At 37.5% G+C, this 14,309-nt stretch overlaps 1 protein-coding gene across 13 annotated transcripts in view; it reads right to left on the reverse strand.

The window, feature by feature from the left end:
• Positions 1-219: 219 nt before the first annotated feature.
• The window catches only part of LOC105212312 (uncharacterized), a 76,362-nt gene continuing 62,272 nt past the window's right edge, over positions 220-14,309 (reverse strand). For 11 of the 13 annotated variants that reach the window (XM_054228238.1, XM_054228240.1, XM_029040205.2 and 8 more), the window contains 6 exons: positions 11,221-11,309; positions 4,963-5,162; positions 4,421-4,886; positions 3,686-4,359; positions 1,407-2,201; positions 220-1,346 (listed from right to left, as the gene is read on the reverse strand). In XM_054228238.1, the coding sequence (XP_054084213.1) occupies positions 492-1,346; positions 1,407-2,201; positions 3,686-4,359; positions 4,421-4,886; positions 4,963-5,162; positions 11,221-11,284 (3,054 nt within the window). In that variant the 5' untranslated portion in view covers positions 11,285-11,309 and the 3' untranslated portion in view covers positions 220-491. Of the gene's footprint in view, positions 1,347-1,406; positions 2,202-3,685; positions 4,360-4,420; positions 4,887-4,962; positions 5,163-8,034; positions 8,060-8,209; positions 8,301-11,220; positions 11,310-14,309 lie in introns of those variants that run through there. The other 2 variants (XM_011184207.3, XM_054228278.1) reach the window with 2 other exon arrangements.

Raw genomic sequence — 14,309 nt, forward strand, 5'->3', positions numbered from 1 at the left:
AAAACTTTGTAGAAAATACTGATATTTCATACTTGAGATACGACACTTGTGTAATTTGGTGAAGCATCATTACTTCAGTGGACCCACATGGCCAACAATGCCAAACCAACACAATTGTTTTGTAAATGCACAAATATATGTTATACCTGACTACTGAGATGGTTGATATTCTCGAAACGAAGTGAATTTGTCAAAATTAAACACAATTGATTCCACAAATTCAGTTGATAATTACAATTTATATGTTTATTTCATTTTATTTATATTATTTGTAAGCTACATACAAACAAATGCCCTATTGACTAACCCAAAGCGTAATAAAATACAATTAATTTACTAATTTACGATAAAAGTAAAGAGTTTACACTAAAACTATATATGTATATATATATAGTCGAATTAATTACTCATACTTTATTACTTTATTAACTAAAATTATTTACTACATCCAGTTCGTCGTTCGTGTTTTTACATTATCCCACACTCTCATCCTACAAGCAACCATTGCCCCAGCACCCGCACCACGGTATCTTGCCACCCGTATGCGAACTGATGGAAATCTTGCGCCGATTCGAACGCACACTGAACGAAGTTGACGACTCCCGCGACGAGGCTGAACTATTCGAACCGTGCTCCGAATATGAAGTGCTATCCTGATGTGAGTGGTGACTGTGTAGATTATTGCTCAGCATCGACGCTGTATGCTGGTGATGATGATGATGATGGTGATGATGGCCGGAAGTGCCGCTGACACGCTGCGCGTTACTCGCAACGGTGCCATCGGAGTGACGACGAGAACAACGTGAGCGCCCGGCGACCGTCTCGGCGGTAGCGACTTCACCCGCATTGGTACGTGTCGAGTCTTGGCTGGATTTGCGTTGATGTGCCGCCGCTAGATTACTACAACTGCTATTCGTATGGCGATGGTGCGCGTTGGCGGCGTGCTTCGGCGACGTATTCGCCGAGAGAGATTGTGGATGTGTGGGATCAGCAACGCCGTTACTCGGACTCATCGTATTACTGTTGCTACGACGCCGCACGGAATGTGGTGAGTTGGGAGTGCTTTGGCTGGATTGCTTGAGACTACGCAGTGCCGGATTGAGCAACGCGGACTGTAAATCTGTGCAGCTGCCAATAGTTGGATGGTTCGTTGTGTTCGCTATATTGGAATTGTTAGTAATGACATTGTTTGCGCCACCATCCTGCATGCCGCTTAAATTTATTTGTGCTTGAGATCGAACTAAGTGTGTATTGGTCACCGGATCTGGTGAGTCTGGCGTACTTGAGTCGCCGCACACGATTGAAACACGTCGCGCCTTCCGACGCGCTGCCTCACTAGCAAGCGCCTAAATCAAAAAATATAATAAATAAATATATTTTATTTAACATTCTTCTTACTAACTTACCTCATTTGCCGCATCAGCCGCACTTGTCTCGTTGATCGCCGCAGCGCCTGCCGCATTCAATTCTATATCCAATGAATGCGATGTTGCACTGCGATATTGCGCACGCTTTGCAGCCGCGTTCGCCACCGCTGTATACAGTTGACTTTTATTAGGCGCAAGACCAAGCGTCATCGGCTTAGCAATCTGCGCTCCTGCCGGTTCATCTGTAGGTGGTTGTGGTATAGCTACAGGCGTAGCACGCGCTACACCCGCGCAGCGTATATTCAATGGGGATGGAAATCCGCGCGCTGGCGGCGTTGGTGGTTGTGCCTGCTTAGCTAAGCCAGATATAGGCGGTAGAGGCGATCTCTGCATATTTGCGACACTCGTTGGCGGCAACTCAAGGCACGCCTCATTGTTTAGCTGATCGAAGCCGATGTAGGTGCGCTTATCTGGGAAAGGCACCATTGCGTCGGGTACATGAGGCGAGGGACTGTCCGTATGCTCGCGTTCCAATGAACGCGTACAGCGATTGTTGCCGTTGGCATTGCCGCTAACGGACGTTTGTGTGGCAGTTGCTGTCTTATTGGCACTAGTGGCTGCTATATTGGAAGCGACTACGCCTTGATTCGTTCCATCGTACTGAAGTGTTAAATTCATTTCCGAGCGGTAGGGCTTTTTATTCTTGTCACTCTGCTCCAGCGGTTTATTCAAGGCGTTGTCATTTTCTCTTCGTTTGTCGAGTTGAATAGCTAGGATGTCCTCCGATATTGCTTGAATATCATTAAGAATGGTTTCCAGATTCACGGACTCCGTCTATTGTACAACACAGAGTGTCGTTAGTTTGCTTATATTAAATTAGTATGATTTCATCTAGCATAGTCATTTTATAAAACATACATAAATACCAGGAGATGTTGGTTAGCTAATGGGTTAGATTTGTTCTTACAAAACTACGTGCTATAAATGCATAAGTGCTTGAGGCTACATGCTATACAGTTGATTTACAAGCCCCTATATATTTTGTTATGTTTATACGCAGCATAGTAAACCGTTTCAAATCTGGGCATCAATGATATAGGGATAGATGTTTCAGAAAATACAAGAATAATGCTTCGCAGAATCAACGAAAATTAAATTATCATCTTTACAGACAATTTTTGAATTAAAGTCCAAAAATTATTCCAGGAATAATTTAGCAGAGTTTATTCAAGTGAGCCTTATGTTAGAACAGAATTGGCTTAAGGGCTCTCAACCTTGAGAATATAAATTCAGAATAATTTCCGACCCATCAGGGAAAGACCAACTGCCCCTCTCGTTTCTTTCAATATAGGGGAAGAGGCTGTGTACCAGATTTTCAAATAAGGAGTGAAGACTATTTACAGCTTTCTAACGTTATAAGCAAAAATTAAAACAAAATAAATTGAAGAACATTAGTTTTTGAAATAGAGCCATAGTTTTTTGGAATTTTCGACAACTAAAATAATTAGGGCTTTAAGAAACTGTATAACAGAATAATAGAGACAAATAGAAGCATGGGATGTAAACACTACTCGAATACATTTCGCTACTGTCCACTACATACAACAACAACACCGAAAGCCGATAGGAAGGAGTGGCCTAATGCTGCCGCTCACCTGGCTTTGACTATCCACCAGATTTACTTTTGTCAACGATATTGGCGTGGACTGCGATAGCGGTGAGTGTATGGGCGTTGCAGTCGCACTACTACGATTCGATGTTGTTGGTGTAAGACGTTTGTTGGTGTTAATAGCGACCGCCATGAGTGGCTTGGTCACGGCCGGCGCAATTAAAAGATTTTTACAGCGTTTTTGTGCGGTAGCATAAATGGGTTCGCTTAATTTTGTTATTACAGCATTTGGCTGCGCAACGAAAACAGTCGGCAATGTAACAAGCGATTGCAACGCCGCCAATTTCGGCACAGCCGGAAGCGGATCTGACAGCCTTTGTGGCGTGTTAATTAATGCCGTGGTCGAAGCGTGCGTGTGAAGCGGGATATCGACAGCACTGACCGCATCCTCACCGCAGGCGGCAACAGCATCAGCACCGGCGGTAACCTCATCAACATCATCCATTGTCACCGTGATGGTGATCAACGATGATTGCTGCAGTGCAATTGGTGACTGCAACTGCGCATATTGTTGTTGTTGTGGAAGCCGCTGGTGCTGCTGCTGGTGCTGATGCGTGTACTGATGCGGATGCAAATGTTGTTGCTGCGGCGGCGCCAACAGTTGTTGCTGTTGTTGGCGTTGCACGCGTGCGCGAAGCTGTGGACTTACTTGGGAGGAGCTACCGCGTTGTGGTATTGGTGGCGGCACTGCGTTGTCCGCGCCCGACCCCGTCAATGCCTGATGCTGATAGGGTGAGGCCAAGCCGTTGTGCACATACAGGTCCGGCGGTTCACAATTGTGACAACCGCTGGTCTTGGCATCAGCAGCGTCAGTGCTTGTAGGTGTTGATATCGGCGTAGACTCCGTGGGCGCATTGGCGTCACCTGTCAGCACTTTGTTAGCTAAAGTTGTATTGATTTTTAACCGTGGCTTTAGTGGCGCAAAGAAATGCCTTGGGCTATTTAGCGTTGGTAAAGCATTCGATGGCGTCGTTGTAATTGCAACCGTCTCCACGGCAGTCGTGTTTGGTGGTTGAACACTCGGCGCTGATATCGTGAGGCTTGCGGAGTTTGCTACCGACTCATTACAAGCCGGCGGCGCCACTATTGATGGCACAAATGTGGTTAACAGTTGAGGAGGCGCCAAGCGCTGTTGTTGATTTTTTTGTTGTTGTTGTTGTTGTTGCATAGAGTTCTGCGTAATCGGTGTAGCAATTTGCAGCGCCGGTGGCGAAGCATCTGTTGAAATCTTTCTATGAGCGAAAGGTGATTGCAGCTTGTAGTCCCAACCATTGGTGTGGCGCATCAGTTTCGAAGTAGGCGAGCTCATATTGGGTGTATTACCTGAAATAAAATAAAATTAATCACATTGCTGTACCGTTGTTGCAGCTAAAAGCTCACTCACCTATATTAGAGCCCATATGATCTTGCAACACATTCTCGAAATATGATAATGGCGGCACAACCGCTTGCAGATCATTCAGCTGATTGGCCACCTGTTCGATGGGCGTCAACGGTGTCAGCGGCCCGACCAAACTTGGCAATGTCATCTGTGAGCCACCGCCATCGCACGTATATATGTGCAGCAGTTCATTGTGTGGCACATGCGTATGCTGGTCGACGTTACTCAACGTTTCCTCCGATACCACAGACAAATGATCGAATGCTTGATGTAGATTTGGCACACTCTCAGAATTACCACCCGCTGATTTGACCACAAAGTTGGGTGCTGTCGCTGTTGTCGTGGGCGTATCAGGCGCAAATTCAATAATAGGTTGCTTTGTCGCCAGCTGTGGACAGCTGCCACCAGTGCAACACTCATCGTTGCACTGGTCATCGTTGCCCTTGCAAGTATCACAGGAATCTGAATCCTGCGGGTGGAATGAAATATAGACAATAATAAAAGTATATTTTAAAATATTTCTATGCTTTCTTCAGGTGACTCACATCACTGTTGCAGTTACTGTCGCAAATGTGCCCGCTACCGCGCCCGCCGCCACTACAAATGCTATGCCGGTTGCAATGCTCGTGATCCAGTAGCTTCGCCTTGAAGCGCTTATTCAAGCGATCGCACTCATCGCGTAGCGTCCAAATCTCGCGACGCAGCTGTTCATTCTCTCTACGCAAGCGTTTGATGTCCGATTGCCCTGGAAGTGTGAAAATGTATTGACATTACATTTCATTTAGTTACTAATTCATTAATTATATTTTTGCTGTTAATTTGTTAGAAAGATATAAACAAATCAGTGCGTATATTAATTTTTATGTTTGCCATAAATGCTATTAATAATATTTTTTGACGGCGTCTTAGTGTTGCACTGGAAAACCCCAATTTGCGTACTTATATACAAATAAATATCTTCCTGGCAAGTAAAATATATTTATTTTTGCTTGCGTGAAACTGTATGTGTGTATGTGTGCAAATTTAAAATAGATGCCTTCAGTGCCAGCTGCTTTTTCACCAGATCGTTGTGATTGTGTTGTAATTATATGAAATGTAGTAAAAATGATTGTTTACTTTATGAATCCGATAATTTCCAGCAATAATTGTAAATTTGTTATTTGTTAAAAATTATATTTCTTAATATATGAAATGAATGGTTATTGTGGTGTGTCATTAGGAATAATGGCTTAATCTTTTATTTTTAGTATACCAGTATAGCAAGTTTGTTGTATGTTAATTATTATTTTAATTATTTCAGAAATATAATTTTTTTGAGGTTATGAATAATCCGTCGCAGAACCGGCAGATACTATGCTAGCTAGATTATATTTTTGATTAACGATTGAAATAAAATTTGCCTCATTTTGGTTCTCTTTCCTATCTCTTCTCTTTCCCTCTCTTTCACTATCTGTAATTAAATGGTATAACATAAATGTTGAACATTCGACACTCTGGTAACAACAGGCTAGTTCTTAAACCACAATTTTGATACATACTTCTGTGAAGCCAATCGGCCAAATCTGTACTGAAATATGACGCCGAGATATGTTTCGTGAGTTAACTATTATATCAAAGATACCTTAAAGTAGCAAGACCTTCAACAAGATTATGTCAATCGTCAATGAGAGGCGACTGACAATACGCGTCAACGTAATTGGAAGTCAGCTTGTTGAAGTTAATAGTATTCCAAAAACAACGATATTTGTAATTATATAATTCTTCAAATGATGTGTCGAGAAATTATAACCATCGTTTTTTGCATTTATTTTTTTAAATGAATCCACTATACGAACCAGCCTAATTTCCATAACTCGAACTCTTGAATTGGCAACAGAAATTCATTCAAATTTACTTTTACTGTCTTTAAAACCTAATTATGGATTTTGTACATATATTTTGTTATAAACTTTATGCTAGATGAGGATAAAGAGTCTTTTAATTATTATTGTTAAGGTGTTAGGGGTAGTCAGGATTTTCAAAAATTTTCGTTAAGTGTAATTTTTTAAAAAATATTCTCTGAAAATTTGTGGTTGATCCGATAATTACTTTCCGAGTTATTCGACAAATAAGAAAGAGCGCTCGGGTACTCCAAAACGCTCGGGAGCATGTCTGTAGCTAACTTTAAATGCGTTTTTCTCAAAATGTTGTTTGCGAACTGGTGACAACTGTAAATCGAATACCATTCAGTATATTTTAAAGAAATGCATACAGCTTTAAGAATAGATAATAAACTCAGGCCCCATCGAAAAATTTTTTTCTTCAAAATTTCGATTCGTTAAGTCCAATTAACTGTTGATTTTTTCCCGAAAATTTATAATTTTTGATAATGTTTGAAAACACACTTCGATCAGGCCCAGGATTATCTATTTATAAAACTAATTTTTCTTATCCGAATGATTTCAGATGAATCTCCTAAGACTTTGATATTCGCCGCAAGTACCTTTTTTTGGAACTGAGTCAACACAAACAGCTATAACTTTGGAAATTATAATTTTTTTTCAAATTTTCGTGACATTGTGTAATAATGCCATATTATTACTTTAGCAAAATAACTTGTTTTAATAGCAAAAAAGTATTTTTTTCGTGTCTCTGGCTACCCCTAACCCCTTAAGAGAAAGATAGATGGATGAATTGGCTTATCAATGGATTATAAAATTTAAAAAATATGAAGAATATAATTTTTCGCAGAAAACTTTTAAAAGTGACACATTTTAACACAGCGCCATCTGGCGTTACTTTAGCTAACAATTTACTTTGAAAAATAAGACACTAATCCAAAAAGCACTAATTTATCGTAATTTTAAAGATAATAATTGCATTACTTGAACGCTTTAATTAGCATAACCTTCGCTTTTCACTCAATTTTTTCAGGGTCAACAATTTTAAAAACCTACAAAAACGAAAAGGAAATCTATCGGTAAAAACCTTTGATATTTTTTCTCGGTAGATTTCTTATATTTTTTTACAAAGAACTTTATATTTTTTTCATAGAAATTTTGCTGTTAATTTTTTTGTTTTCTTTATCAACCTTTGCGAATTAATGACTCTCTTCAATACCCCAACCAGTGTTTATTGTATTTTATGAAGTGCTGACATAATATTCACAAATATTTTTACAACTGATGACAGTTTGACGACCTCCACAGTAAATGCATTATATTATATGACATTAATTAGTGCATGACTAGAGCGTCCTTAAGCCACATGCGTACATATGTATTTATGTTTAGATGAATATGTATGCAATTAGTTGCATGTACACAGACATACACACTCAAAGGTATATACATGCATCTATTATATTATCGCATGAATGACATGAGTAAATACTTAATGTTTTCTTTGAATGATTTTCTGCATTGCAATCCATTATTTTCAAACTGACAGCAACAACAATAACAAACAGCCACTGACACAACAAAATCACAACATTATGGTTAGAAAGCGTCTTGTTTTCAAAATCAACTATTCATATGTAATTTACAAAACAAAATTACTACAATTATGCACCGACACACACACTCAAACACGCACAGGTTTTGTTAATTATGTGAAAATTGCAAAACAAAACAAACATTTAAACATAACACTTGCGAATGCTAGCCAATTTTTTTTTCAATTCACTAAAATCAAAATATAGTCAATTTTCGTTTGGCGTCGTTTATTGAAATACCGTTAAAATGCCTATAATTAATATAATATTAGTAGTATATATCAACGTATATATATATATTTAAGTATGAAACACACGTGCCGCTTGCGTTAGCTTGTTCGTTCGTTCGAACATATTTAAAAAGTCAACGCTGACTGGTTGGACATTTTGCAGATTTGCCGAAAATTTCAGAAAAATTCAATAAAATCACAAAAATTCATAAGCTTTAATATTTTGCGTACACTTGTATTTGTATGCATTACAGTCGCATAGACGTATGCGAATATAGATATGAGTATATGTGTATACACCCAGTAGGAAATGCTGGGAGTAGTTACAAAAATCACTAGCTTGAAAGTAGTGCGATTTAGATTAGTTTATGCTGGTACTTGGAGATCTAAAATATTGGTGGCATGGTATCTACAACAATTCTATATAATTTTCACTTAAAATTATAGATTTCTTAGGCCGTAAGTATCTTTTCGAATGTATTATTGATAATCAAAGACCCTCCCCTTAAATCTTTGTTAAAAAAAATACATTACAACAACAATTTATTTAATTTTCCATTTCATTGGGAGATAACTCGACGACTTTAATACTATATGGATGTCAGAGTGTCCACTTCTTTCATACAAGACGTCATGAAGTAATATCTTTAATTTATCTATGAAAATGCGTTAAAAATGTAACAGGAAAAATCTAATGTGCTTTCTATTTCTATCAGCCCAGAAGTGGACACTTCTCTAGCTCTCTCTCTCTCTCTCTCTTACACCAAGTTTAGTTTAGATGATAACTCTCTCACACTATTGATTTCTAACGAAGATCTCAGAAATATGAAAGCAACATTGTCTAACAGTCAGCTTTTACCCTTTTTTTACCCTTGGACTTTCACTTGTTTCTCTTCGGAAACTTCGGCAACTGTAAAAAGTAATAGGACGAAGAAGATATCAACGAGATAAATACTACGTTTAATGCTATAGAGAAAGAATAATTGTACTACTGTAAATGCTACGTTTAATGCTATAGAGAAAGAAGATTTGTACTGCCACAGTTATTCATTTCATACATTACCAACAAACTAGTTTGCAACCAACAGGAGTGCACTTTCCTAATGGGTACTCACATATATATATTTTCAGCTATGTTATTGTGTGTGTGATCGTGAGCATTTGCACACTGGCGAAATTGAAATTTTTGAAAAACGTCGACAGCAATTATGGCACTGACATTACGCCAAAGATAAACACAACGAAAATCAGCTCGAGAAACATGCCAAAAAAAAAACTATTGAAATTCTGAGTACTTTTCTGGGAGAGACTATCTCGTTTCATGAACACATGTGCCGAATAGCTGCTCTAGAAATACTATTTTTCTCAACGCAGCACTCTTTAAGCGCTAAGAGCGCAATTGAATCTCCCAGATGAGGGGAAAAATGAGGCGTTTCTGCCAGAGAACATTCTTCAAAGCGTAAAAGTTTATTTTTTTCGACTGAATCACGGCAAGGAAAGTCGTGGAAACAAAAGCAATTGAATTAGAGTGAGAAAAAAGTTGAGTTGAAAAATAAGAATAACATTTTTTATACATCATTCTGTGGTTTGTTTACATTTTTTGAGTTTTTTTCGTTTTTAGCTGTCTTGCGATCTGCCAAAACACGTAACACGATTAATGATTTTATTTCGATTTATATATTGCGCTGGTGTTAAATGCTTTCACATATATACATATACTCACACATACTTGTAGGTATTCTTATAAGACTGTAAATAAATAAGCTTGTTATTCTCGCTAAAAAATGCGAGCGTGCAAGTTTATGGGAATTTTTTTTTATAATTATTTTTGTTTTTTAATTTCGTATACATTATTTTACAGGTGCGTATGGTTCGACATTCGCACATCTGGCTGCTTTTGTCTGGGCGATGAAGGTGTAAAATGCGTTCATCAGTTTGGCGTATTAGTGATCATGCCCCATAAGAAAATATACTACGATGAAATCATGTGTAGAAGTTCACGTAAGTGAGGAAAGTTTTTGAGTGTCATACATTTGGGAGTGGCCAGAATCGATTCTTAGACTGGCTTACGACTTCCGGTTTTAGACCAAGTGTCCTCTGGGTAGCCAACAAACAGCCGTTTGGAGGCGAGCTAAAGTGAGAAGGCGAACCCGCTTCAGCGGTTGTGTGTAAGGTTTGGGACCCACCACTTAAAAACGAAGTACCAATGAAAATCGACTAAAAGCTCGGATGAGAATGATGAATTGTATGAGTTATACGACGACATTGACATGGTTCAGCGAATAAAAATAAAAACTGAATACCATATGTCCTGCATGCAAAGAGTCCCCGCATGACACCAACCACGTCTTTGCATGCCTCCTAAAACACTACTCATGTAACACCCCTTTCCCTTTGCCTCGACCCTATCGAAACAGCTCGTTTCCTGGGCCTCCCGTTAGATAATTCCGATGACAATTAGTCTGCGCTTGCTAGTACAGGCACTGTTTCGAAATAAAGCATCATTTAGAGAAGTGACATCTCAACACAACATTATTGAACCAACTTTCCCACAGTCATATTAGCTTACACTTTGTACAACATTTCCTACAGGTTTGTTTGACAAAAGTACATATAAATGACGAATGAACACTATAAGAAACTTTAAAGAACAAGTGGCTGACAGTTTTATCTGCATGGTGAACAGCTTACCTTCAATTCTACGTAGTTACTATTGGAATTTTTTTTTGTTATTTTCACAAATTTTTCCGCGCATTGTCACCTTCTGTTTTGCTTCTAAACAGACAGACAGATTTTATAATTCATTTAACTTTTTTGACGCATTTTCAGTGTTTTTTTTTTGTGAACTTTTTATAATATTTTTATATTTAATTAGTTTTAGTTTTTTTTTTTAATTCAATGTCTGTAGTTAAAAAAAAAAACATATAATGCGAAAAACATATTTCAGCGCATGTGGCATCCACATGTCAGTTGTGTGAATGGTGACTTGCCAAAATAGACTTTTACTTTTGAACCCTACTAATGAGTGATAATTAGCATTTAGACAGCAGTTAATTAGCAATTCTCTAAGAAATTGTTGATAATTTTCTAGTACTTACCTCTCTCAACCTCAGCATTTATATTTATGGTACGCAGCCTCAGCTCCTCATTCTCATAGATCATGCCACGTGATGACTTTCGATCCAATCTGCAAGTGTGCGTTAGAGTGGTGGAAATTAGTGTTGAATTGACGTAATAAAATATAACAAATTTAATTTTAAAACAAATATTTTAAGAAATTATGCTAAATTACACTAATCACAACAACCAAACACGCTTACGAAGTGTAGCCATCCCAAATTGTCCGTTGCCGCCACAGACGCATAATGGCGCGTTCTCATATTAAATAATAAATTTTCGCGATGTACTCAACACTCCATTTCAACCAAAATGGATGTAAAATCTAGTATTTATTTCATTTATATTATTTCATTTATAAATGAAATTAAGCATATTTTTGAAACATTATAAAGAAATAGCTGTATGCAAAAATAATGGTAAGTTTAAAACAAATCAATTGAAAAGCTTAAACGGGATCCATTTAAGTGCCTTTCCCGCTTAAGTCTCTTAAAAGTCTTGCATTTTAAGAAGGGCACTTAAGCGGAGATTACTGTACTTGATATAGAGCAGAAGAGATGCCTGCAACTTTTGGAAGAAATATATATGTACTTTGCTTGATTTCAGGACACAAAAATCATATATATCGGAGCTGAATTTATAAATATTTATACAATGATATCAATATGGAAGAAGTGAACGCAATTACCGAAGGAAATATAAAAATTCGTAAACCCGAATATGAAAAGTATTCTACGAATATCTCGAAAGGAAATAGTATAGACAGTTATTATTATGAAAAAGTAGTTTTAACAAAATTTCCCACCCGCTAATTTGGACACAACTTATCGTAAAACAGGTTGACTCATGTGTATGGTTTGACGGACCTCCATGCAGAAATCGATAATTTCCATCCTAGTTTGTTATTTGTGCTTTCAGATCGGTATAGTTAATTGACTAGCGCGGAATGCGAATAGTCTGCCGAATATCTCAGAAACCAATATTAATTGAATAACGGACAACTTGAACTTCCGAAATCACTAACTGACCCATTCTATAATCAATACGTTGTTCAACGGCGGTTATGAACCGACTTTGTCAATTTGGATATATACATGCGTCAGGTTAGGTTAGGGGTCTGATCATCACACGAAAAGTTATAAAATTTCACTTATATATCGCTAAATTGCTGTGAACCTGGTCAGATTGAAGTTTATTCGAAGGTTTTAAACAAACTTAGTCTAGTGAAAGTTGGTTAGTGGAGGAGAAAATATCTGAATGTTTCCATCTCGCATTCCTCCATACAATTTTGGCCCGACTTAGTAATCTTACTAGCCTCACAGAATGTACGCCTTGGGTATATTGGGTAGTAATTAGTTAGAACTCCTTTATTATTATTAAGTAATATGTTCATACAAATTTTTTGTTGTATTTGTTACAGCGACGTTTTATTATTTATTTATTATTATTCTCTCATGTGATAAATATTTGTACGAAAAGCATATGCAACACAATATTTGTTGTTTTTGTTTTCTTAATTATAGTATCTAGGATTGTTTGCCTTTTATTTTTAAAATAGTCCCATTGACTATTCCGGATCAGCATGATCACCACACATAAACTTGGTCCACTTTTTAGTTTATCTTTATGTTTCGGTTTTTCCTTTTGTTATTTCGACTTTTTTATTACAATTCAAAACACGTTTTTTCATGTACATATGTATGTATTTTCATACTCCATATGACAATTTAGTTCTTGTAAATTCCAGCGTTAAGCACATCGACGTTCATCTGAAGCTAAAAACCGAAATCAACCGTTCTCCAGCGGATTCTGTAAGTAGACTAAATAAGCTACCTTCACCGATTTTGCAGATTAGTTGGTCGTTTTTTCTGCTTGTTTTTGTTTTGCCAATGTGTTTGTTATTGTTGCACCCCCAATTTTTTATTGCTGTCTTCCGCTACTTTTGCTCATGTTTACCATTGTTGTTATTGTTGTTGCTGTTGCCGCCAATAATTATCATCAACATTTAATTTGCCAACGATTTAGCATAGGTTAGAGGGAGCTGCTGCTGCCTACGTTTGGCAAAAAATACAAATTAAAAAAAAAAAAAGAAAAAAACAACAACAACAACATACGATATATGCTTGCAAACAAAAGTTGTGATGTAGAAATAAAATAACAAAGAAAAAAATGAAAATAATGCGATGCCAAAGGTATGTGTCGGTGAAAATCGGAGGAGAAATCTGCTCGCCACGTATATCAAATGGCGACGAACGAAACGCCGAATGGCCAACTAATATGCGTCGAATACAATTCACTTGGCACTTTATTTTGGAGCAGCGGCGACGTGTGTACCTACTTCGCCAGTACATACACATGTAAACAAATGTTTTTTTACGATACGCCAGGGAGAAGGGTGCTGTCGGTGCTTCAAACGCAATTAATGGCCAACTGCCACTACGCAAAATGGCTTAGAGGCATAATTTATATGTTGAAACGTAAAAAATAGACAGAACAATCACTATTCGCTGGATACAGGGTGTTGAATTATGGACATAATAATAACAAGTAAGGAAAGGCTAAGTTCGAGTGCAACCGAACATTTTATACTCTCGCAATTTATTGAAGAAATTTAACCAATACATATATGCGGAATAAAGCTCCCCTTATTTTTGAAAAACCTATAATTAGGTATATGGGAGCTAGGAGAAGTTACTTTTGAAAAACCTACAATGAGGTATATGGAAATGTTATGACCCGATTTTAATAATTTTTGGAACAGAGACACACTATTAGAAGAAAACAATTTCCTCTGAATTAAATTGAGATATCTGAGAGATTTACCCATATTTTCGGTTAAAATTTATCCTTAGGCGCTGAGTTGAACATGTTCGATATCTGGGGCCTTGAAAAGTTATGGTCCGTTTTCGACAATTTTTTCACAAGTGAAGCCAGAGATGATATGCACTAATTGTGTAAAGTTTTACTCCGTTATCTTCATTGGTTCCTTATGTTTACATTATAAAGTGAAGCAATAAGATGGATTTCAAAATTGAGTTACAAGGAAAGTAGTAGTGGTTGTGAACTGATT

Source organism: Zeugodacus cucurbitae, chromosome 2 (assembly GCF_028554725.1).
Source record: "Zeugodacus cucurbitae isolate PBARC_wt_2022May chromosome 2, idZeuCucr1.2, whole genome shotgun sequence".
NCBI lineage: Eukaryota > Metazoa > Arthropoda > Insecta > Diptera > Tephritidae > Zeugodacus > Zeugodacus cucurbitae.